At 54.0% G+C, this 21,971-nt stretch overlaps 1 protein-coding gene across 1 annotated transcript; it reads right to left on the reverse strand.

The window, feature by feature from the left end:
- Positions 1–5,937: 5,937 nt before the first annotated feature.
- HTR3A (5-hydroxytryptamine receptor 3A) lies at positions 5,938–18,083 on the reverse strand. Its single transcript, XM_028106042.2, has 9 exons — positions 18,017–18,083; positions 15,563–15,729; positions 14,625–14,669; positions 12,599–12,708; positions 10,981–11,150; positions 8,564–8,724; positions 7,994–8,204; positions 7,668–7,889; positions 5,938–6,236 (listed from the first exon to the last, which is right to left on the reverse strand). The coding sequence occupies exons 1-9, from the start codon at positions 18,081–18,083 to the stop codon at positions 5,938–5,940; spliced, it is 1,452 nt and encodes a 483-aa protein (XP_027961843.1).
- Positions 18,084–21,971: the final 3,888 nt, after the last annotated feature.

Raw genomic sequence — 21,971 nt, forward strand, 5'->3', positions numbered from 1 at the left:
GAGAGGCACCACACCTTGTTTTGCTGTGCAGGGGTCTGGGCAGGAAGCTTCTAGGTTTGTGCATAAGAGCAATAAGAAAAATGTAGTTAAAATTCATCAAGAATTTACTTTGTGCTGGACCCTTTACGTATGCTGGCTCTTTTAATCCTTGTTGACAATCCCGCCAGGCAGGTGCTGCGATTGAATAGATTTTACAGATGAGGAAAGTAAGTTAAGCAGTTTGCACAAGACCTCACACAGTGGTAAACAGAATGGAGCGGTTGCCCCAAAGATGTCCTCTTTCTAGACCCCAGAGCCTGTGATCATGCCGCACTGCCCGGGAAAAGGAATTTTGCCGCTATGATGAAGTTAAGGATCTGGAGATGGGGAGATGGTTCTGGATTATCCAAGTGGGCCCACCGTACCCATGAAGATCTTCATAAGAGAAGGAAGCACAAGAGCCAGAGAAGGAGATGTGACAAAGCAGAGTGGTCTGGAGCTATTATTCCAGTCCTGGCTCGGGAAATGGGAAAGGGGCCGTGAGCCAAGGAGTACAGGTGGCCTCTAGAGTCTGAAAAAGGCAAGAAAACAGATTCTCCCCAAGAGCTTCTGCAAAGAACACAACCCTGATTTGGGGCTTCTGACCTCCAGAACTGCAAGGTAAGACATTGGCGTTTTTAGAGTGGGTGACTTGGTACAGCAGTAGCAGGAGACTGCTCCCACCCGCTAGCCCCACCGCGCGGCAACCGCAAAGATTCGGGCTTTGTGCCGGGATGGTCCCCCCCCTATTTGGGACCAACTTCACCTCTTCACCACTGACCCCAGAGCTGATAGGCAAGTATCCCCATGTCTCACCGCCCCTGTCTGACTACTGACCCCCAACCAGCTCCCGCTCTGGGCAGCACCTTCTTCTCTCCTGCTTTGCCCGGGACCACTGAGAACCATCTCAGCCAGTTTGGGATGGGCTGGGGCTGGCGCCCTGGAGACATAGGCGGAAGAGAAAGGCTGAGAGTCCTCCATGGGCCTGTATGTGTATGGCTTTGGGTAAAACAGCTTCTTTGCTGCCAGGAACTAATATTATGCATAAGCAGAAAGCAGAGGAACAATGAAGTGTGTGGCTTAGCGTGGAGTCCGGGCTGAGCACAGAAGCAAGGTCAGTGCTCAGGGATCAGTGTGGCCACAGGTGTGTGACAGGGGAGGGGGCAGTGGGATGGTCTCTGCCCAGAGCACCAAAAGGGCACCAAGCACCCTGGAACAAAAGGGCCGGCCCAGAAGGAAGGGGGCTTCAGAGGCCCCTGGGGGAGAAGGGAAGGGGGTGATGGTTTCAAGACCTCTCCATAGAATTTCTGGACTTTGCTGCCACCTTGTGGACAGACTTCAAGAAGACAGGGTTGTGGTTCCCCTTGGCCAAAGATTGACCTCTCACTCCAGGCCTTAGGCTAGATATTTCGAAGTCCTGAGGGTGGGGTTCTCCCAGACACGGGGATGTGAACCCTAGGTTCCCACAGTCATACGCATGGTGCATCCCTCTGCCAAAAGTTTCCTTCTCTTTGCAGACAGGGACACAGTGGAATAGAATGGGAGAAACCTAGCCAGGATCGGGGCGGGCATGCATACACCTTCCCAGAGCAGGAATTCAACGCTGTGGTTTTAAGGAGCTGGGAATGTGCGGGGTGAGGGAGGGGGGCAGTAATGGGAGGAAAGGAGACACGGAGGTATGGGGCACAGACGTCTGAATCCAGGCTGGTGGGGACAGGAACTTGAGCTCCCACGGGCCTTATGATGAGTGACCAGCTCACCTCTCCTTGCCCATCTCTGCAGTGGGGACGGACAAGAAGGGCAAAGGCCTCAACTTCAGTCTCCCTGGGGAGAGTTCTCACCCATTCAGAGTGTGATGTGAGTAGACGGAAGAAGGGCTGATACACCACGAGCCATCTCTCAACTCCAGCCTCATGCTTCCCTGGGCTTTTGCCCCATGTTGGGGCACAGTACTGATGGGCGAGGTACTAATATGCTCCTCACTTTGCAAATGAGAATGTGGAGGCATAGAGGAGTTAAGTTCTTGTCCACGGTTTCACAGCGGACGTGTGATGGAGCCAAGACGCGAGTCTGTGGCAGCTACCCTGTGCGCCCACAGGGCTCCAAATAACTGTGTTGCAGAAAGGAATGGGATGGGCCACTGCAGGCATTGGGCTCCCTACAGCTAGAGCGCTGACAGTGGAAACTGAGGCAGATTTCTCCTCCTTGGTCCGCCCCTTCCCAACCTAGATACAGGGCTCTCTGTCTTTCAAGGCTTCTCGAAAATTAGATTCCATTCCTTCACCTTCAGACTCCCAATCTAATCTGTGTCAAGATGATTATCAAGAAGTCCTTGCTACAGTCTAACCTCACACCTCTTCCTGCAGGTCAAGTCCATTTATAAAGTCCCAGAGAGAAGAGAGAGAAGAAGTGGCTGTGTTTCAGAGATGGGTATTCTTGGTCTCTAAACCACGGTTTAATTCTCTCACCATGACAGTCAGGGCTGGCCAATCACAAGCGTTAATGGGAGAGCTTAAATTATAGAGGACCAAGTTAGCGAAAAGAAAAGAAAAAAAAAAAAAAAAACAAGAACAACCCACCCAACTCCCAGCCACTGGGACTTGCAGCTGATAAGTAATTATCTGCCGTTTGTGCGCAGTTAGGGCTCCCTGACCCTCACTGGTCAGGGCGGAGAGTGTGGGCCTGGGGAGAGGGCCAAGGAGTTGGTGTCAGGTCAAGACAATTGTGTGGAGCCCATACAGACCCTTCTCGACTTCTTCCCCCCACTTCCACCCCTCCACTCCCCTCCAATCAGGGAGGAGGTGCCCTCTTTGCCCACCACCCCTCCCCGAGCACTCGAGCACTCCGGAGAGAGGGAATGATTAGCATGGGGCATTGTCCCCGGATAATGGGCCCCAGCTGCCGCATGAAAGCAGAGACAAAGCGCCTGGCTGCTCCACGTGCATCATCCCCTCGTTAAATCTCTGTTATTAGATTAGATTCAAAATGTATTGATTTGGAGGCTGGGGGGAGGTGGGGGAGGGAGGAGAAGCTGGCTAGTGATTGCTGAACCCCACCCCTCCACAGGCTCTCCCTCCCCGCCTTCACCCCACCAGGCAACTTTTCCTCTCTCCTGTCTTCTTAGGGAAATCTCTCGTATCCTGACTCTGGGCTCAGCTCCTCTCCCTGGACTGTCCTGGAAGCCAGGGGAGGTCCACTTGTGTCAGGAGCCCTGAGGTCATTGCACCCAGGCTACTGCTGTCCCTATGGAAAGGCAGCCTCCCCGATGGGATGGTGGCAGCGGGCTCTGCACCTTGAGCAGTGCCAGCCATGAATCCAGAGGGCTGGAGGGGTTCATGCTGGGCATTTTCGAGACCTTCAGTGGGATCTTTTGCACAGACGTGACAGGTCTGGAAAGCAGGGTGAGTAGGAAAAGAAGGTGAGAGCTGAAGTATTGTGGGTGGCGAGGGAAGGCGGCAGGACAGGAGTGGAGAGAAGACAGAGAACCAGCAAGCTTCTCAGAAACACAAAGATATAGGCGGTGTCTGGTTTTCTCATGAGAGGCAATGAGCTGAAGCAGCAGAGGGAAGGAAGGGAGCAGGTTCTGGGAGACAGAACAGGTGGGGAGGAAATTCTGGGTGTTCTCATATCCCAGACAGGGTAAAGGTCTCCCTGGGAGAAGCTCAAGATCAGTATTGATGGATGAGAGGTAGTACACTGAGGGTTCTCTGGCCTGGGCCTCAGTTTCCTGTCCCTGGGCAGCCCAGTCTGGATGCCGGATCGATGAGCTGATTGGCTGCGGCTAGTGGAGCAGAAGATGCTACACGTGGCGGCTCATTCTCAAGGTGGTTAATTGGCTGCCTCAGTGCTCGGCTCTGTTGCCCCATTGATTGTGGGTGAAGGGTGGGGAGGGGGGAGATGAGGAATCAATAGGTTGATTAGTGTCTTACTAGTCTCTGGTCGGACACTTCGTCAATAGCCGCCCACTTACTGACCAGTGGTGCATTGACAGTACCGGACTGTCCCCCTTTCTCTCTCCCTGGCCCGAGGCATGAGAATCAGCCCCAGCAAATCCTAGTGGAGTGGGGCAGCTTTTGGTCCCAAGACCAGGCTCCAAGTATGAGCTTTCAGAACCATCCCGAAAGAGTTTGGATGAACAGTGCCCACCTTTAGCCCTATCTTTGCTCAGTGGGAGGCCACAGCTGTGAATGCAGCCAATCCCCAGCCCCACAGTTTCCTGCTTTTTGCTGGAGGACCCCGATATCCACCCAACAGCAAAACAAAGATAAATATAAAATCCCTAACTAATAGCAAAAGCACGTATGTCTGGGGTGGAAATAGCAGGGGAAACTTCATTCCCAATTCACCTTAGGAACCAGCAGCCAGTTAGACAATATTTAATGAGTTCACTTTGCATGTTGGGGAACATGTGAAGAAGGTCTGCCAAGGTCTGCCGCCCACCCAGCCTCCCAGGACGGTCTACACACTAGAACACTAGTTTGGGATCACGAGAAGGTATAACTTCAGGTGTTCCACACTGAAACCCTTATAATTGGCCAGCCCAGAACGGTTCGTCCCAGATATTTCTTTTGGGTCCTTTCCCTTTAGACTGGCAGGTTCAGTCCATCTCCCCCATGCCTTCTTCTGAGTGACAGGCAGCCCAAGGGCTGGAATGAGAACAGGTGAGCCAGAGAAAGCCTCAAGCTAACATTGTGACACTAAGGTCACTCTTGGTGGGTTCTGGCATTCTTTCCTGTGAACACTTGTTAGATGGATGGAGTGAGGGAGTGACAGAGTTGGGGCACTCCTTAGCATGTCTTATAAACCCTGGTGTTTGGGCGAGGGGGCCAGGATATGAGAAGTAACATCAAAGACCATGCCCCCAACTCTGCCTCTCTCATGGTCCTGCACTTGGGTGAATGTGCCAGGAGCTGGCTGCGGAGAGTTCCCAAGGGGATAGAGTTAAACCCAAGCCTTGGTTTTCCTGTCTTCCAAAGACCAAACCAGCGAGTGCTGGCCCTGGTGCTGATGTCCTTGCCTCCATGGCGGGATCCTCTAGCAGGGGGAGAGCTTGCTGTCAGCTTCCCCCAGAGACCATGAGCCCAGAATGGTAACAGGACTGTGTGGACACTTCCAGCATCTTCCTAGGGGTTCACAGAACCGAGCTTCCCGCTCCTCACCTTTCCATTGCTAAGTGTTGGTGGTCCTTACCCTCCCACCTTGGATTCTACCTCCTAGTGTGTCCTCTTCACGGCCACTGTTTGGTCACCTCCTGATGATCTCCAGGGCAGAAAGCACCAAATAACTGAAACCACAGATAATACCTCTACCTCATTTCTACCAGTAACTTTACACTTCTTCCACCCACCCAGCTGCTGACAAATGGTTAAGAAGAGAGTCTTGGGCTTCGTTGTATTTTATTGCCCCCACCTGCCTCCACCCCATCATCTCATGGAACAAGAGTGTTCAGGGAAGTGGCCACAGGTGAGGTGGAGAGGGAGACATTAGGGTCGGATAAACCTAATGGGGTTATCAGCCCTGTGTAGCAACGAGTTGGTTTGCCTCGAATCTAAAACCAAAGTTGAGGGAGATGAGCAGAAGTCCAAAGTGCCACATGCAGGGAGGTGACAAGGGGGAAACCAAGGCTTGATGCACAGATCAATAGAATGAAGTTAGGGAATACCTTGGTTTGTCCTGATCTAAGACAGCATGTTTTAAAGCCATGATAAGTTGGTGGGGGGTGGGGGGAGGCGGGAGGTTAAAGGGTCTTGAATGCCAAGCTTTCTGGGGAAGAGTCACAGCCCTGGCTTAGTTTCTGAGACACACTGGCTTTGGACAGGGTCTTGAAAACATCTGTGGCATCCTCTGGGCCCTGAAATTCTCTCCTCCCCATTCTAACCAGTGCCTGACACCCCCACACCCCTGCTGGGCGGTGCCCACTCAAGAGTACTGCCAGATGGACCACAGAATGATGAGGGTGATGCTGTAGGCCAGCACCGCCACCAGGTAGATTCGGAAGAGCAACCTGTCCAGCACCGAGCCCACGCGCAGCCACTCCCGGGCCACCTCTCGGCTCTCGTCTCTTTTCTCCAGGAAGCGCCTGATGGAGACCAGCTCCTGCAACAGCCCTCGCACAGCCAGCGAGGCCTCCCGCGGGGGTGGGGGCGGGCTGCCTTGGCCCCTCGGGGTCTTCTCCAAGTCCCGGGGGACTCCCAAGTGGTTGCAGGGGCTTCCCATGTCTGGAAAAAGGGTAGCGCGTTGGCAAAGGAGGGAGGCCCAGCAGAATGGTCTGAACACCATCCCTTCTGTTTCTGCGGCGGCTTGCAGATATGGTTATGAACGATTTCAGACATAAAGACTGTAGAGGTTAACTTACCTATTTGTCTACCCACCATGTGACTTAAGCAAATAAGGAAAGCAACACAGTTGGAGATTCCTGTATACCCCTCCTTAGTCACATCCTCCATTCACGCCCCAGGTCACCGAGATCATGGATTTGGCGTTTAATTCTTACTCTGCATTTTTTTTTTTAAACACATGGGCTTCCTCCAGCAATTTGATATCTATTATTTCATTTGAGCCTCACAATAGCCGATGAGAGAGGCCGTATAGGAGTAGTTATCACTCGCACGTTTTATACAAAGGGGCTAAAGCTCAGAGAGGTTAAGTGACGAGCCTGTGGTCACACCTGGAGCATCTTTTAAATGGGAGGCCACCAAGGCCTAAGGTATCTGGACTGTGAATCCACTGCTCTCCCCCTTATGCCTTGCTGTCCTCTTCGTGACTCCAACCCAAGTCCTCTGCACCCAGAAATACACCTTCAGCTGTGGTTACCTTGCAGGTGAGCAGTGAAACTGGGCACTGGGCTGGAGTACTAGCTAACCTGTTCGAGATGAGGTGGTCTTAAGTTAACCATATACCTTCTGTAGAAGGCCCAGCTCTTGCCAGAAGGGAGGACAAAAGCAGGTGGAGTGGTTAGAAATACCAGCTTAGCAGCAGATGGGCCCGGGTTCCAGTTTCACCCGTTCCTGGCTCTGTGACTTAAGGGCCAGCTACTTTGGCCTTATGCCTCTGTTTCCTCATTTGACAAATGACGATGGGAACGCTATTAGGGGGCCTAAGGACGACCTGTGATAATGCACAGAAGATGCACATGCCTGGCCCAAAGCCCTCGACAAATACATCAGCAAGCACAACGACCGCCCCCCCCATCCCGCCACCAGATGGTGGCTGTAACAATGTCTCAGGGGAAACAAGCCCCACATTCCATGTCCCCGGCACCCCCGGCTCTCTCTCATAGGTGTTTAAAATTTGAAGGGACCTGGTCTCTGAGCTGATGGAATGCAAGCGTTTGGGAAATCCTGGCTGCAGACCTAGCCCTGTTGGGACGAAGTCCCATCACTGCCTGAGGGGCATCTGTTTGCTCGCCGTGGGGGCCCGTCTGGGAGAAAGGCTACTCTCAGCCCAGAAGTCTCAGCTCCCGACATGCTCAGCCTCAGGCAACTCTGCTGCCTCCCCGTGAGGCCGGGCATGGGGTGCCGTGTGCAGGACAGCACCCACTTCCGAGGTCCCGCCCAGACCCTGGCCCGTCCCGTCGTGCCAGCCCCAGGCTCTCCACCACGTCCCCACGCCCAGGCCCCTTGTGTGGGACTCCCCTCTCCCTCTCTCACCTGGGCAGTCATCGGTCTTGGGGGCTGGGGAGGTGGCTGGGGACCTTCGAGAAGCCGGCTGCTCGCCTAGGCAAAGGAGCAGGGCCACCTGCCCCAGAACCAGGCGCCGCAGCCAGGCGGGCACGGGCTGCTGCAAGTCCTGCTTGTGTACCAGCCGCACGATGAAGATGGTCTCGGCCAAGCTCATCACCAGCAGCGCCATGCACACGACAAAGTAGACCCCTGTGCACACGGGGCGGGGTTGGGGCCCACGCACCGCGGGTGGGAGGGGCGGGTTTCTCGGTTCTTCCGCCGCACCGCGCGCTTGCCCGGGGGGTGGGCCTTACCAATGAGGGGAGTGCCAATGGCGGTGGCCGGCAGCGTGTCCGACACGATGATCAGGAAGACCGAGTAGCCCAGGAGGAGCGTGATCTTGAAGGAGACCCTCTCGCCACTGTCTGGAGGCAGGTAGAAGCCCACGATGTCCATGAGCATGAGGAAGATACTGGGCAGCAGCAGGCTGACCGCATAGAACAGGGGCCGCCGGCGGATGACCACCTAAGACCAGGCCGGGAGCTGTGGCGGGAAGCCGGGGCAGACGGGCTCTGCGCCCAGGAACCACCAGCCCATCCCAGACCCCCTTGCTTCGTGGAGCTTCCAGGCCGAGAGAGGAAATTGGACCGACCTCACGTTCTGCCTCTGGATCGAGGAGGAGTAAGGGACAAGTCCACTGAGTTTCCCCACCTACTTCCCTGAAGTTCCAAGGCACGAGTGTGACCCCGGAGCTGGGAAAAGGGCGGCAGAGGTTCTCCCCCGCCTCCCCGGCCGCCCCGCCATGCCTCCCGGACTCCCCCGTGGGTCTCATGTCCCTGCAGCTCCGGTGGTCGTCCCCCTGTGCCCACCCCGGTCCCACTCACGTAGAACTTCATTTCTGCATAATGGTTGCTGTCTTCCATACTGAACTCCCGGAACTGGGTCAGCACCCCCAGAAGCTCCCACTCGCCCTGGTTCATGAAGAGGGTCTTGTCGAGCTTCACCTTTTCCGGCAAGCGCCACAGGGAGATGTTGATGTCCTGGACTGAGAGGGAAGAAAGCAAGCCGGCTCTGGAGGGTGCAGACCCTGGGATGGGGTGTAGCTCACTCGCCTCTTGGCTTACAGCCTCAGTCTCCTCAGCTACCAAATGAGGTAACAGTGCACATGGCACCACCCATCTGGGGTACAGGGGCTGTGGCAAGGGGAGTGACAGCCTGGATGAAAACACACAGTGAAGTGCAAAGAACCAGAACCAGACAAATGACTTATTAGAAAGCCCCCTCTCCCCTTCTCTCTGTCTCTGTCTCCCCCCCCACCATTCCCCCACATACCCCTTCCAAACATCCTGTGTTTCCATTAGGGTTACCCATTTTTGAAATGAACAGAAGTCAACATTCTTTACCTTTCCCCCGATAGGGCTCCCTGCCCTTAAAGGGGAGCTAAGGTCTCAGTTGGTTAAGTGTCCAGGTCTTGATTTCAGCTCCTGCCAGGATCTCAGTGTTCTGAGATTGAGCCCCACATCAGGCTCCGTGCTAGGCATGGAGCCTGCTTAAGATTCTCTCTCTCTCCCTCTCCCTTGACCACCCCGACCACCGCTAGTGCCTGTGCACTTTCTCTCTAAAGAAGAAAGAAAGAAAGGAAGGAAGGAAGGAAGGAAGGAAGGAAGGAAGGAAGAAAGAGAAAAAGAGAGGAAGAATAAAGGTGAACTAGGGAAATAAGTGAAATCTTCACTTACAGAATAGCAGTTTTACTTCTCTGCATCTATACTAGAAAAACAGATATATACTAGAAGGGCAGGAGTATCCATTACAGCAAAATATAGGGAAAGACCTACATGTCCACCAATCAGGAAAAAGCTTACTAAACTATGATGTATCCAAACCCCAAGCTATCCTACAGCAGGCAACATTTATGAGAAAGATCTAAATATGCACTAACTCAGAAAAATGTCCAAGACCTCTCACTGGGTGAGAACAATCAGGTAGCAGTAGCATAAATGATACATTTAGTAAAATAAAAACATATGAAAAAAATTCCATGGGCTTTCCATAGATGTGTATGCACAGGTATTTTGCAAAACATAGAGAAGGATCTGGAAGAATGTGCCATGTGAAGCTTATGCTGATACAAGCTGTGAAATCCTGGTGGTGAGGAGTTTGGGATTGAAGGTAAAGGTGAAAAGTCAAAGATTATTTGTAATTCTGGTTTTTGTCCAAGGAAGTTATGCGTTGTCTTTGTAATGTACAGTAAGTGTGATAAAATCAGATAAAGGCGGAGGACACCTTTTAGCAGGAACATCACGCTCACCTCACTAGGCTGTGGTGACCACCTGGCATTCATCCACTAATAAAATTTGCCAAGCACCTTCTTTTGTGCCAGGCACTGTCCTGGGGGCCTACCGGTGGATCAGAAATCGTGGTCTGTCTGGGCTTATCTCTGCTAGAGAAGCAGACGTGGAACAAGCACCTCTGCGTGCAGTGGAAGCGGGGAGAGCAGGATGCTATAGAGAACTGCGCAACGGGGAGACCTAGTCTGGAGAGGAGATGGCTTTCCTTGAGGCACTGAGCCAACGTGGGGATTAGGTGAGCAGGGGGCTTGGCCGCACTAGGAGGGGCTGGGGGCAGAAGTGGGGTGGGAAGGGGAGCAGGAGGGGGAGGGGGAGTGGGTTGGGAGCTCAGGAGAGGAAGCAGCCTGTGATAAAGGGGGAGAACAAGGGGCTTTGGGGCTTGGAAAGGAAGGTGGGAGCTGGAGCCGAGCTCAGGGGAGCGTGCACGGGTTTGAGGCTGAAATGGTGAGCTGAGGGCAGGCCCTGTGGGCCAGGTGAAGGATCTGGACTCTGTCTCAGGATTGCCAGGAAGTCTCAGAGGTTTTTAAGCAGAGAGCGTTGTGGTCCGATTTGCATTTTAATAAGCTCTCCCCATTTGTTATGAGGAGCAGGAATTGGAGGGGGACTGGCTAGGAGGTTACTGCGGAAGGCTGGGGGAGAGAGGAGGGAGGGGTGCGTCAGTGGAGAAGACAAGTGAGGGACACTTAGGGCCACATCCTGGCCTTACTGAATGTCCGGCGCCAGTTTACATTGTCTCACTGGACCCTGGTGACAACTGGGAGAGGCGGCAAGGGCAAGCACAGAGGCCCGTCTGGAGGAGGAGACCCAGGCTCAACGGCATTAAGGAAATAAGCAGGAAGTGACTTGGATGAAGGAGAGAGCCTCCTGGGGGTGCTCCTCCTGCAGGTGTTCCAGGGACCGCCCCCCCGCCCCCCCCGCCCCCCCCCCGCCCCGGAGCCCGGTGCTGTACTCACTGGTGTGCAACCAGCTGGTGAAGGTCAGGGAGCAGTTTTGCACATCGAAGGGAAAGTTGTAGATGTCGAGGCTACAGGCGGTCATCACCTGGAGGGGCTTGTAGTTCTGGACCTCACCGTGATGCCCAACGTACACGTACGGGATGCTTGGAGACTTCCCCACGTCCACACTGGCCAGGGAAGAGGGTCAGTTTGGGGGCTCAAGAAGCAGGTCAAGCTCTGGGAGCCTGAAGGTCTCTGAGCAACGCAGCAGGGATAGAAACTCAGGAAGGGTCTGGGCAGCAGGACAACCTGCACAGTTTCCTTCCTATCTATGTTAGGCTTTCTTACCTGCCATTGCCAGGGCTACTTTCCAAGCAAGAAAGGGCATTTCTCCTTTATTCTCCAGGCAGGGAATCCATGTACCTCACAGCCACTGGCTCTAACGTGCATGCCTAGCTGTCCCTACGCCACCACCCACCCAGCTGGGCAGAGCTCAGCTCCCAGGAGTAGCGGCTCGGTGGCAATGGGCAGGCTCGGTGGGAAAGCAGGACATTGGGTTCCGTCCTGACTCGGGCTTCTCTTTGCTCCCCATCCCTAGAAATCCTGTTGACATGAGAATGATCTTTCCTGGAGGAGAAGGAACTAGAGAAATCATTGAGAAGAAGTGAGGCAAGGTGGGAAAGTTCTGCAAGACTTAGCCCCACTCTCTTGGCAGATCCCCAACCCTGAGCTCTCCCAAGTGACGGCCGCGGCACGGAATGGCCTGAGCTGGGCGTCCTGAGCCTGCAGCCTCCTGTGGAACCAGGCTGAGAGATGAGAAACCAAGATTCAGGCTACTTCACAGTTGAACTGGAGATCCAGCCAGGAACTGGGATCCCTCCAGCCTGAGCTATGCAGATCATGGGGCTCTAGGTCAGCTGCCTCCTCTGAAAAACAATGTGAGTGGCACCCCTGGCATTGGACAATGCAGTGCCCACTGGGCAGAAGGCTACTGGCCCTGGGCCACCTCCTTCTTCCAACCGTCTCCCCCAGCCATCTTCCGTGCCCTTGCATTCAGAAGCCCAGGCAGCAGAGCCTGAAGGAGCCTGAAGGATGGGGTGGGGGGAAGGGATGTTAGCCGGGTCCCATGAGACAGTGTTCAGCTGCTGGTCATAAAGGATGGTGGTACCCACTTCTCATCGGGGGTGCAAGTGGGAGACAGCCAGTCACTTGTGTGGCTGGCAAGGTCTGAGCATCTCCCAGCTCCAAATCACCCTGTGACCAGAGGTGGTGATCCCTGGGGGACTTCATACCTTTCGGCAACCTCAACTGTCCCCTTTAAAAATGCAACTGTCCCTCATTGGGCTATTATAAAGTGGGGACTCATTCATCAGCTTCCCTTCCCCAGGAAGGGGGCCCTCACACCAAGAAAAGCAAGGTTTCAACATCAGGCATAGAAAAAAAGAGGAGTTTTAAAAAGAAAAGAGAAAGGAGAAAAAAACCACAAAGGGGTAACTGGGGCCCAAGCCAACCCCTACGTTACCTCCAGTTCTGCAGGCCCGGGGGGGGCCTCTCATGCAACAGTAGAGTCTTGTCCCCATGCCCCTCCCCACCCCCGGAGCCACTGGGCCACCCAGCATGGCATGACAGCACTCACAACTCATTGATGAGAATGTCCGGGACCCAGATGCTCTCAGTGGGGATGGACAGCTTGGTGATGTTGTCAAAGTCCTCGGGGTTCCACTGGAGAAACTCATCTGTCCAGTACTAGGGGAGGAATGGGGATGGTCACAGGCAGCCCCCTCCATTTTGGGTGGGGGCAGGGCATCAGCAACTTGGGACTACTTCACCACTCGGGGGGAATCTGGGTATTGATGGCCTCCAAATCACTCGGCAGTACCTGAGGGTCCCCCCCACCTCTGTGCTCACACACTCCCAGCATGCAAATGGGACCCAGGCAAATGAAGCCTTGCCCGGGGAAAGCACGCAGTCATTTCTCCTGTTGGAATATCCCATGCACCAACTGTGGGATCTTGGACAAACAGCTTCTTGGGTCTTGGTCTGCTCACATGTAAATTGAGATAATAACACGCACCTCACAGGGTAGAGATGGTTGTTGTTAGGTTTTGATCAATGCATTGCTCACCATCCTGTCAGAATGGCTGATCTAAAATGTCAACTTAATCATGTCACTCCCTTGCTTAAAACTCCAGTGGCGAAACTTGCACTTGGGATAGAGTTAGACCTCGTGGCCAGCAAAGGCCTGCATCGCCTGGCCTCCAGCATTCTCGCTAGCCTCATTCATTCCGTTTCTCGGTGGCTTCTTGCCTCCAGCCGCGTGCGGTGAAACCCCCCACATCTCTGTATATCCGCGCGCTCCCACACTGCAATCCTGGTCTTCTCCCCTGAGGGAGGGCTTAATCGTCTCTCCAGACTTAACCAAAGCATCTGTCTGCTCCCTTCTCCAGGAACCTTCCATGACCCCCACTTCCCAAGCTGGGTGTTTATGTGCCTCCTCTGTGCTCCCATGGTTGGTATCACGTTCTTGCTGCATTCACCGGCCTATCCATGTGTCTGTGGCCCCCATAGTCTATGAGCTCACTGTAGGCAGGGCCTGAGTCTAGTTTGCGTCTCTGATTCTGGCCCCTTAACATAGTCACTGCAACACCGTAGGTTGGCATCCCCTCACTGCCGGGCAGACAAGTGACCCTGAGGTCCAGGGATGGGACCTAAGCCAAATGTCCCAGGAAAGGAGCTCCAGGCTGCCTGTTCTTGCTGGGTCCCTTCCCTTGATGTAGGGTGTGCTCCGTAGTGAGACATCTCTGTGAAGCAGAAGAGAGCCGTCTGGCAGGAATCAGCATTCTGGCATCTTCCTCCACCCCACTCTCTGCCTGAGCGGGTGGTAGTGGAGTATGCTCGGGAGGAGCGGGAGGGATTTAACTGAGACCCACATATGCCAGGCCTGTCCCCAGACGGAGCCTCTCTTAGGTTTGACCGCTGTGAACCAGCCCCGTCCTCCTGCCTGCTCTCCCCAGACATTGTGGTTCCCTCTGACTCTCATGCCTGCCCCACAGCTCAGGGGCTGCCAGAGCAGACCAGGCTGTGGACGGCAGCCTGCACGGTTTGCCTGCCCTCCCCACCAGCTCCCCGCCAGACGCGCCGTAAAGGCCTCAGAGACTTTCCACCAAGTGCCGGAGCGACGCGGGTCAGAAGCTGAGAGAGTGGGGAGGTGGCTGAGGGGGTGAGGACTCGGTGCATGGAATCAGCCCGTGTCAATTTCTTCATTTGGTTGTCATCATATCTGGCTTGATAGAAGGAAGAACCTTCTAGCAATTAAGAGTTGTCTGAAAGTGCAGTTGCTGCCCATTGAGCTCCCAGTCGCTGGAGGTTTTCCATCAACAGAGGCTGCACAAGTCGTTGTTTGAGATGCTGTGAAACCCTCCGAAACCAGAGGGGTTTGGCGGATTTCTCCTCCTCTGAGTGTTACACTTCCTTCCACTGCTAGTCCTGAGATGAGGGGGGCCCAGACTCCTTGTCTCATGAGTCTGCCTCTGAGCCTCTCCCCTCCGCTTCCCTCGCCAAGGCCTCTGAGGGTCCTGATTCCTTTGAGATGGAGGAATCCTTCCTGGAAGGGGAGGCCCAGATCCCAGGAAATGAGGGTGGGCCCAGGGCTGGTCGCTCACCTGCCGGTACCAGATGTAGGTGGTCAGAACCTGGTTCTTCTCATCCTGTGAAGGGAAAAGGAGCTCAGCTTCAGTGGCCCTGTGGGCAGGCGTCCACCTTACACACACCCCCCCAAAAGGGGCTGCCACTTTGTGTCCCTATTCCTTTGGGAAGAGAGAGTGACGAAAAGGGAAAAAGGGGCCAACCAGGAAGAGCTGGTCTTTTACTAGACACACCTAGGAAGAAATACAACCAATTTTTTAAAACTTCATATATATATATATACATATATAAATACACACATATATATATATTCTACTATTTTCTATTATGTTATACATATTATATATATGCCTCTTATGTTACATATATTTTACATATATAATATATATAACATAGAGGTAAGAGGAGACATATAGAAAATATCATCTCTCTCTCTGTCTATATATTTTTACGTATTTGTATGCCTATATATCTGGATCTGGATCTCCCTCCCGTCCTAGTGTGCAGGCAAGAGGTGCAAAACCGCATGGAGAGAAAGCTTCATCACTGGTTTGGGATTAATTCTGCAACAATCCTTTGGCCACACCTGCCATGTATCAGGGGCCTGTGTAAGACACTGAGGGCCTAGAGAGCAACAGGACAGTTTGGAGCCTCACACAACTCGCATGGAGACGTGGTCACCATGATACACCGAGTGAAGAACCACACGTGGGAAGTGGTTCTCCAGCCGTAAGGGTTGGGAGAGGCAGCCGCACAGATGAGCCCACTTTCTGGTTTGGGCAGCTGAGCAGGGGTTGGGTGATGTCATCTGTCCTGACTCGGGTCTGTGCCAGATTGCAGGGAGTCTGGGTCCTTGAATGTCCGCTGTACCGCCCAGGGGGTGACCTGGCCTTCCACAGTCTCCCACCCCAAAAGGTCCACCTCTGAGTGGGACAGGTTGGGGCCAAGGGCTCACCACGCTGAGGATGGCATAGATAATGACGTCGATGGCCACGGTGGTGGGCTTCCTCCAGTCCCGCACGGGCCGCACGCCCTTCTCGTAGTTGGCCAGGAGGTGATCTGACAGCCTCAGCAGAGCCGGCCTGGAGGCGTTCTGGGGCTGGCGATGCCTCCAGCGCCTGGCTGAGAAGAACAGTTCAAAGTGGGCATCAGAGCCTGAGGCTTTCTGCAGTTCTCCTGCCCTGGTTTGAGAGCTATTAAAAGGAAAACATCTCCACTATTTCCACCTCAGATCCCCCGATCCCCCCACCGACTGAAATTCCCATCATTGGAACATTTTATCTGCAGAGAGTCCTGCCCAGATCCAAAGCTGTTGTCTCCTAAGCGTAACCGACCCACTCCTTTACGTGAGGGAGGGCGCTAGCTGGGTGCAAAGGCAGGTGCTACAAGACAGGTGAGGTCTAAGGGGGCCAAGGGCTGAGAAAGGTTGAGAGTAGGTGCCTGCCAGAGGAGGTGGGCCTGTGGGGGGCGGATGAGGGGCACCAGGGGGCCAAGGAGGAATGGCCCCGGGACGTGGTACTGGAAGGAGAGGGAGCTGCAAGGAGAGGTGGCCCCAAGTGCACAATCTCTAAGCACCAAGGTCTGCATGAGGGTTTGCCTCAGCGTCTGCCCGGATCCCTGTTGGCTCCTTGACCCCAGCCTGCTATTGATGAAGAAAGAGGGGAGCCATCCAGTGAACACTGACATTCCTTTTCCTTCCTGCAGAACCCCCTACCCGCCCAGTCAGCTACACACACACACAGACTCCTGGGAGCGGGTTGGCCAGGATTCCCTCAGAGGGCTGCTCTGTGGGCAGATCTGGTAGTGGTAGGAAGAGGGTTAGGTGTGAGGTGTACGGGAGGCGAGAAGAAAGCAAGTTGTCCCCAGAGCTGGAGGCCTAAAGGACCAAATAGTGATGAGGAAACCCAACCCCATCCTATGGGGATTTCATGTGTACCTGTCATCCCTCTGGGAAATAGTAGAAGCACTTCCTGAGAGGTGCCAAGAAGTATGAAGGTGAAGGGCATAGGGTAGGGAAGGGGCGCGCCCTAGAGGGCCAGGGCACGGGGTGTGAGAGGACGGGCAGGGCGCCACCCGGTCCTTCCCGCAGCAGGTGCCTCTTCTCTCACCTTGTCTAGATAGTGCGTGCAACCCATACCGCCGACCGCTCCTACAGATCCCCCTTCGTCTCCCCACCCGCCTGTCCCCGATAAACTTTCCGTTTCCCTCGGAACAACAGAGAAGAGCAGAAAGAGGCGGGAGACAAGAGACCATTTATGGAGCGTCTCCTGTGGAATAATATCAGTGAACATATTATTCATTTCAGCCTTGGAGCAGCCCCCTGGGGTGGCTGTCATGACTACAGCGTTTACAGATAAGAGTCCCCGAGGCTCAGAAAGGTGGGTCCTGCGCCCTGCAAGTGGAAGAAATGAGATTCAAATCCAAATCTCTGTGTGTCTTCACTACACCAGCAGCAGCCCCGATCCCATTGCTGGGAGTCTGACCAGACGGGGCCCTGCAGGCCTCAGAGCAAAAGGCTATGGCTGGGAGGGATGGTACTTCTCCTCAGCCAGGGAAGCCCCCAGACCAGAGTCTTCACATGCAGCCTGGGTCTGGTGTCCCACTGAGCTTCCCTAGTGACAGCTCAGGGGAGAAAAACCACTGTGCACTTAAGCTCTTCCTATCTGTCCAGCCCCGGGACAGCCTCCTAACTGTGCTTCAGCCCCCAGCTCCAACCTAGCTCTGGATGGGGAGAAAACCTTCCAGAACGGGGAGTCAATATTGTTTGTAGCAAAAGGAAACAGATGCTTTTGTGACCCCCAACACCTTGTATCCCAGGAAGGCAGGAAAGGGTGGGTGGGGGAATGTGGAGAAGTTTGGTGTCACTGGAGTTTAGCCTTGGAAGGGAACTTTAGGAAAGGAGGCCCAGAGAACCCATCCAACAAGACTAGGGAAGTTGAGGAAAGATGGCTCTGTTAGTTCTGGTCTCCACTCTGTTGCGAAGGTGCTGTGTGACCTTGAGTGAATTCCTCCCCCTCTCTGGACCACAGCATTCCCATTTACGACAAGAAGGGGTAGACCAAGTGAGCTCCAGGGTACCTTGCAGCTGCCATTCCATGAGTTTAGTGGCAGGGCAAAGAAGAGAGGAGCCCCTCTCCAGCATCTTCATACACGCTTCCGAGTACCAGGCTGCTGTGGGCCCCTCTCAGCAAGCCCTGCCCCCACCTGCACTCAACCGCCCCAACTTTGGAGGTGGACCACAGTGCCTTAAAATTCTCTCATGCTCACCTGTGGCAAGATTCCCGACTCTCCTGCAGCAGCACCCACCCCAAAACCCTCCTTCCCGCAACCCTTGGGGGACTCAAGCATCCCCTGCCCTCCCTCGGCAGGTGGCCAGCTAATCCTATGCACTTGCCTCCGGTCCCCTTACCTTCTCCCTGTGCCAGGAGCGTGGGTAGAAGCAAGACCAGCAGTGCCTGTGGCACCCACAACAACATGGTGAGCTCCCCCGGGGTGGGGTGGCTTGGCGGGGCCTCGGGGTGAGTTGTGCTGAGGAGCAGCCTGCCCACACGCTGCCAGCCTTGTGTCCCCACCAGGCTGCCTCCCGGTGGGCTGCTTTCCACACCTTCTGAGGCCGCAGCCTCACACAGCCCGGGGCCACCGGGGGGGGGGGTGGGGGGGTGGGCGGTGGGCGGCCGCCAAGTTTTCCTGCAATCAGTTCCTCCGCTGGATCAGGTTTCAGGGCGGCAAGGAAGGAGAGGGAGCCAGTGAGAGAGGAGCCCGCCCAGCTGATGTCATGCGGCAGAACTTGGTCCACCCATCCAGCCAGGTGGCCTGGCCAAATTCCCCAAGGAGTAACAGGGGGGTGGGGTGGGGGGGCCCGGCAGGAGCCCCTGGAGCAAGGATTCGGCCTGTCTGCTGGGAGGTGCTCTGGGTTGCTGCCCTCATTTATGTCAAGTATGATCTGGCGGCATGGGGCTGGGGCAGGAGGGGTGAGGCAGTGGGAGCAGGGAGGCCATTCCTTTACACCGTAGGGTGATTCATGCCCCTAGCTAAGCAGGTGACCGGGCATCCTTGGCGGACCGAGGAGGGGGACCCAGGGTTACCACATGTCTGCTCGTTTGTCCTCATCTACATATTTATTCATTTTTCTCATCTAAATATGTAAATCTAAATATTTAAGTAGCAACACATATATGGATCTATAGTTTATACTATACCAATATATTTATATATTTTTAATATGCATAATAAATGTGTGTTATCAAAATATAATAGAAACACATGCTTGTTAGAGAAAAATATGAAGAAAAATTAAAATCATCTGTGGGCTTTCTTACTCCCCAGAGACAGCCACTGTTAATATTTTGGTGTGTATTCCTCTATAATTTTCTTCTATGATATGTATACAGTGAAGTAAATATACCTGCACTTAACTTTGCATCCCATTCCTTTCTTTGCTTATTATCAATTCATGAGCATTCTCAACACTTTCCTTTTAAATGTTTTCTTGGAAGAAGTGTTTCTCTTTCCTTTGTAAATTGAATAGGAAAGGATCTATCCCTCAGATACCCAACTGCGTGCCAACAAAATTGAGAAGACTATTGCTGTGAATTTGTTTGAGTGAATCCCACTTCACCATTTGGGGTAGAAGCAGACTTTTCCACCTCGAGTGTGTTCAAAGCAAGAAGCGCCTGTATCAAATCATGGCAAGCCTCAGTCACAAAACATTTTTATACCTTTCCATTCCTTTTCCAATTGAATTTAAGTGTGGCATAGGCTGGGAACACTGTAGGAAGGAAGAATTTTCTGAATTGTAATTAAGTTAAAAAAAAAAATCACCTGGGGCAGGAACGAGTCCTTGTCAGTTCTGTCTGGATTTTTCCCCTTATTCATGTGCATGATGAAATTTCATTTAGCATTTATACCTTTCACTGATGGAGTCCCTTCATATGGCTATGAGCCAGAGTCTTGTCCTGGAATGTTCAGTCAAGCTTAAGGAGGTCGGGCTACCTTCTCTTAAGTCATGGGCTTCCTCACTGCACAATCCAGGAGAAACAAGGAAAATCATCTCCAGGATTTCCTTTTGGAGGAATGGAGATGGGGGTAAGTGGTAGAATAGGAGAAAATAGGCACCCCCAAACTGCTAGGGAATTTAGAGAGCTAGACACCCGCCTACCAGAATGAATGCATACAGACCCCAGGCTTGACAACAGGACAAGGCAAGGCAAGAAGAAGCAGGCTGCCCGCAGGCCTCCAGGCTGAGGTCCTGAAGGGGCTCAAACTCAGGAGGGGTACTTGTGGATCCCTAAATGCATCCTCGAGCCCAGCATCTGGAGTGATACACAAAGATTCTTGGGCTCATGCTCACCTCCATTTTTGGCCATTGTCACTTAGAAATCTGCAGATTTCTAGAAGGACTTTTCCTCTTGTTGTGCATTATAAAATCTGCACATAGCATTACACCGTTCCCTGATGGGGTCCCTTCATGTGGGCATTACCGGGTTTGGCGCCTCGCAGTAACCCACTTGGGGTTTCCATTACAGTTGTTTTGTCATTCAAGAACAAACAACACTTAGCTGCTCCCCTCTGCATGCCATAACCCCTGCCCCCCTCCACATGCTCTAACTGCTGCCCCCGAGTGCCTCATTTTGTCCTCCCTGGGGCTCCCTGCATGTACTCACGAGGCACGCCCTCTTCTCTTGCTCCAAGCCGAGGCCAGTGTGGCCTCCCGCCACACACCCAAGCAATCTGGGGACAGAGAGCAGGAAGGAGCATCGGGCACTGAACGTGTTGAGCGAGGCACAGAGCCCAGCAGGGTGCGAAGAAATGGAAGGTAAAACCACAGGAAAAGGGGGGATCTAGGGAAGGAAGAGAAGAAGGGAGAGAAGTAAAAAACAAAAGATGAGAGAAGAGAAAATTAGCAGGAAACTGAGAAAGACAAGGAAGCTAAGAGTAGAAGGCAAGGAGAAAGAGAGACACAAAGAGGAGCACAGAGGGAGGAAGAGAAGGCTGCGGGAGAGGCTGAGCCAGGAAGCGGGCTGGGGGGGGCGGGGGGGCCTGAATGTGGCTGACCCTCCTACACTGTGGGGTGGTGTGTGCTGAGACCAGTGCAGGGGCCGCAAGAAAGCCTGGAGCCCCTGTCCTCTGAGCCCCAAGCCTTCGTTTCTGCACCGAGCTCCTGGAATCCTCTGGGACTGCCCAGCGGTGCCGGGGGGCGGGAGGGGGGGTGTTGGCGGGGGGCGGGGGGAGGATGTCTCGGCACAGTGTGTGCATTAGAGAATTAGCTTCTTGGGTAATACGATTATAGCGAGCCGGGCAGGCCGCAGCCTCGAATGGAGATGTATTGCCTGTGTGCCTCTCTGATGGAGCAGCAATCAAGTTTCCCCTGAAGAAATGTCCCATTAATGGATTTGATGGCACAACAGACAGGGGGTAGTTGGAGCTGTGGCCAGTGGCAGGGTGTAAATTGCCTCCACTGAAACTGTGGAGTCCACTTTTGTCCCCTTTAAACAAGATAAAAATTAGCGCGAGGCCTTGATGAACTCTGCTTGGCCCGTGGGGCCGGGGGAAAAGCAGAGGCCTGGCTAATTTGATTCCCGAGCTCAGCCTGCAGACGGCCGGGCTCCACCGAGGGAGCGGAGGCCGACGCGCGGACCGCAGCCATCCAGGCTAGGGCATGAAAAGCCCCGAGAGTGCAGGACTGTAGGCCGGGGCCTTCCCCTTGTGTTCAGCTGCTCCCCGATACCGTGGCAGGGAGGACTGGGCTCCCGCGTGTGCTGGGGGCTCTCCAGAATTCACTCGGCCTGGGTCTAAATCCTGGAAAGAGCTCTGGGACACTTAGTGTCATCAGGCGGTGACGAGGCCCGGCTCTCGCGGGAGCACACTGCCCTACCCCTTACCACTTGGCTTGCTCCCATTTTCCAGGTTAAAACACGGAGTCCAGAGAGCCTCCACGACCTGCCTCAGATCCCACAGCTCCTTTAGGCTCCTGGCTACAGTCTTTTCATGACAGCCATGTCTTGTGTCTTCTCCTGTAAAGTTTACTGGTCTCTAAAACTTTTAACACCAAAGAGCCTGACCTTTTAAAACCTATCAACTTAGAAAAATGCTGCAACCTGGAGTCACATCTGGCCCCACTAGGCGCGCCTGCCTGCTAGGGAGGGGCTGGGGAAGGCTTATGGTTTGCCATCGTGGTCCTGAATGGGAGAGGCATCTTCACCCTCCCCGTCCGCTTGAGGAGAGGGGTCCACGGAGCCCTACCCACCACACACACACACACCGGGCACTCGGTCGTGGAGACCCCACGGGCTCTGCCTCTCTGCTCTGGGGATGGCATAGGGAGCAGACAGGTGAGCCTTTCCTCCAGCCAGTTCCAGGCACCT

Source organism: Eumetopias jubatus, unplaced genomic scaffold, assembly GCF_037043125.1.
Source record: "Eumetopias jubatus isolate StellerSeaLion01/CBP00866 unplaced genomic scaffold, mEumJub1_p1.0 scaffold_13, whole genome shotgun sequence".
Taxonomy (NCBI): Eukaryota; Metazoa; Chordata; class Mammalia; order Carnivora; family Otariidae; genus Eumetopias; species Eumetopias jubatus.

What these genes read in the sequence shown, in the direction of transcription:
- HTR3A (XM_028106042.2), bottom strand. Translation starts at nt 18,083, where the DNA reads ATGTTGTTGTGGGTGCCACAGGCACTGCTGGTCTTGCTTCTACCCACG. An exon ending in GCTCCTGGCACAGGGAGAAG is followed by an intron (nt 15,730 to 18,016) that starts GTAAGGGGACCG and finishes TGTTCTTCTCAG; the next exon opens with CCAGGCGCTGGAGGCATCGC. An exon ending in GACATTCTCATCAATGAGTT is followed by an intron (nt 11,151 to 12,598) that starts GTGAGTGCTGTC and finishes TTCCCTGGCCAG; the next exon opens with TGTGGACGTGGGGAAGTCTC.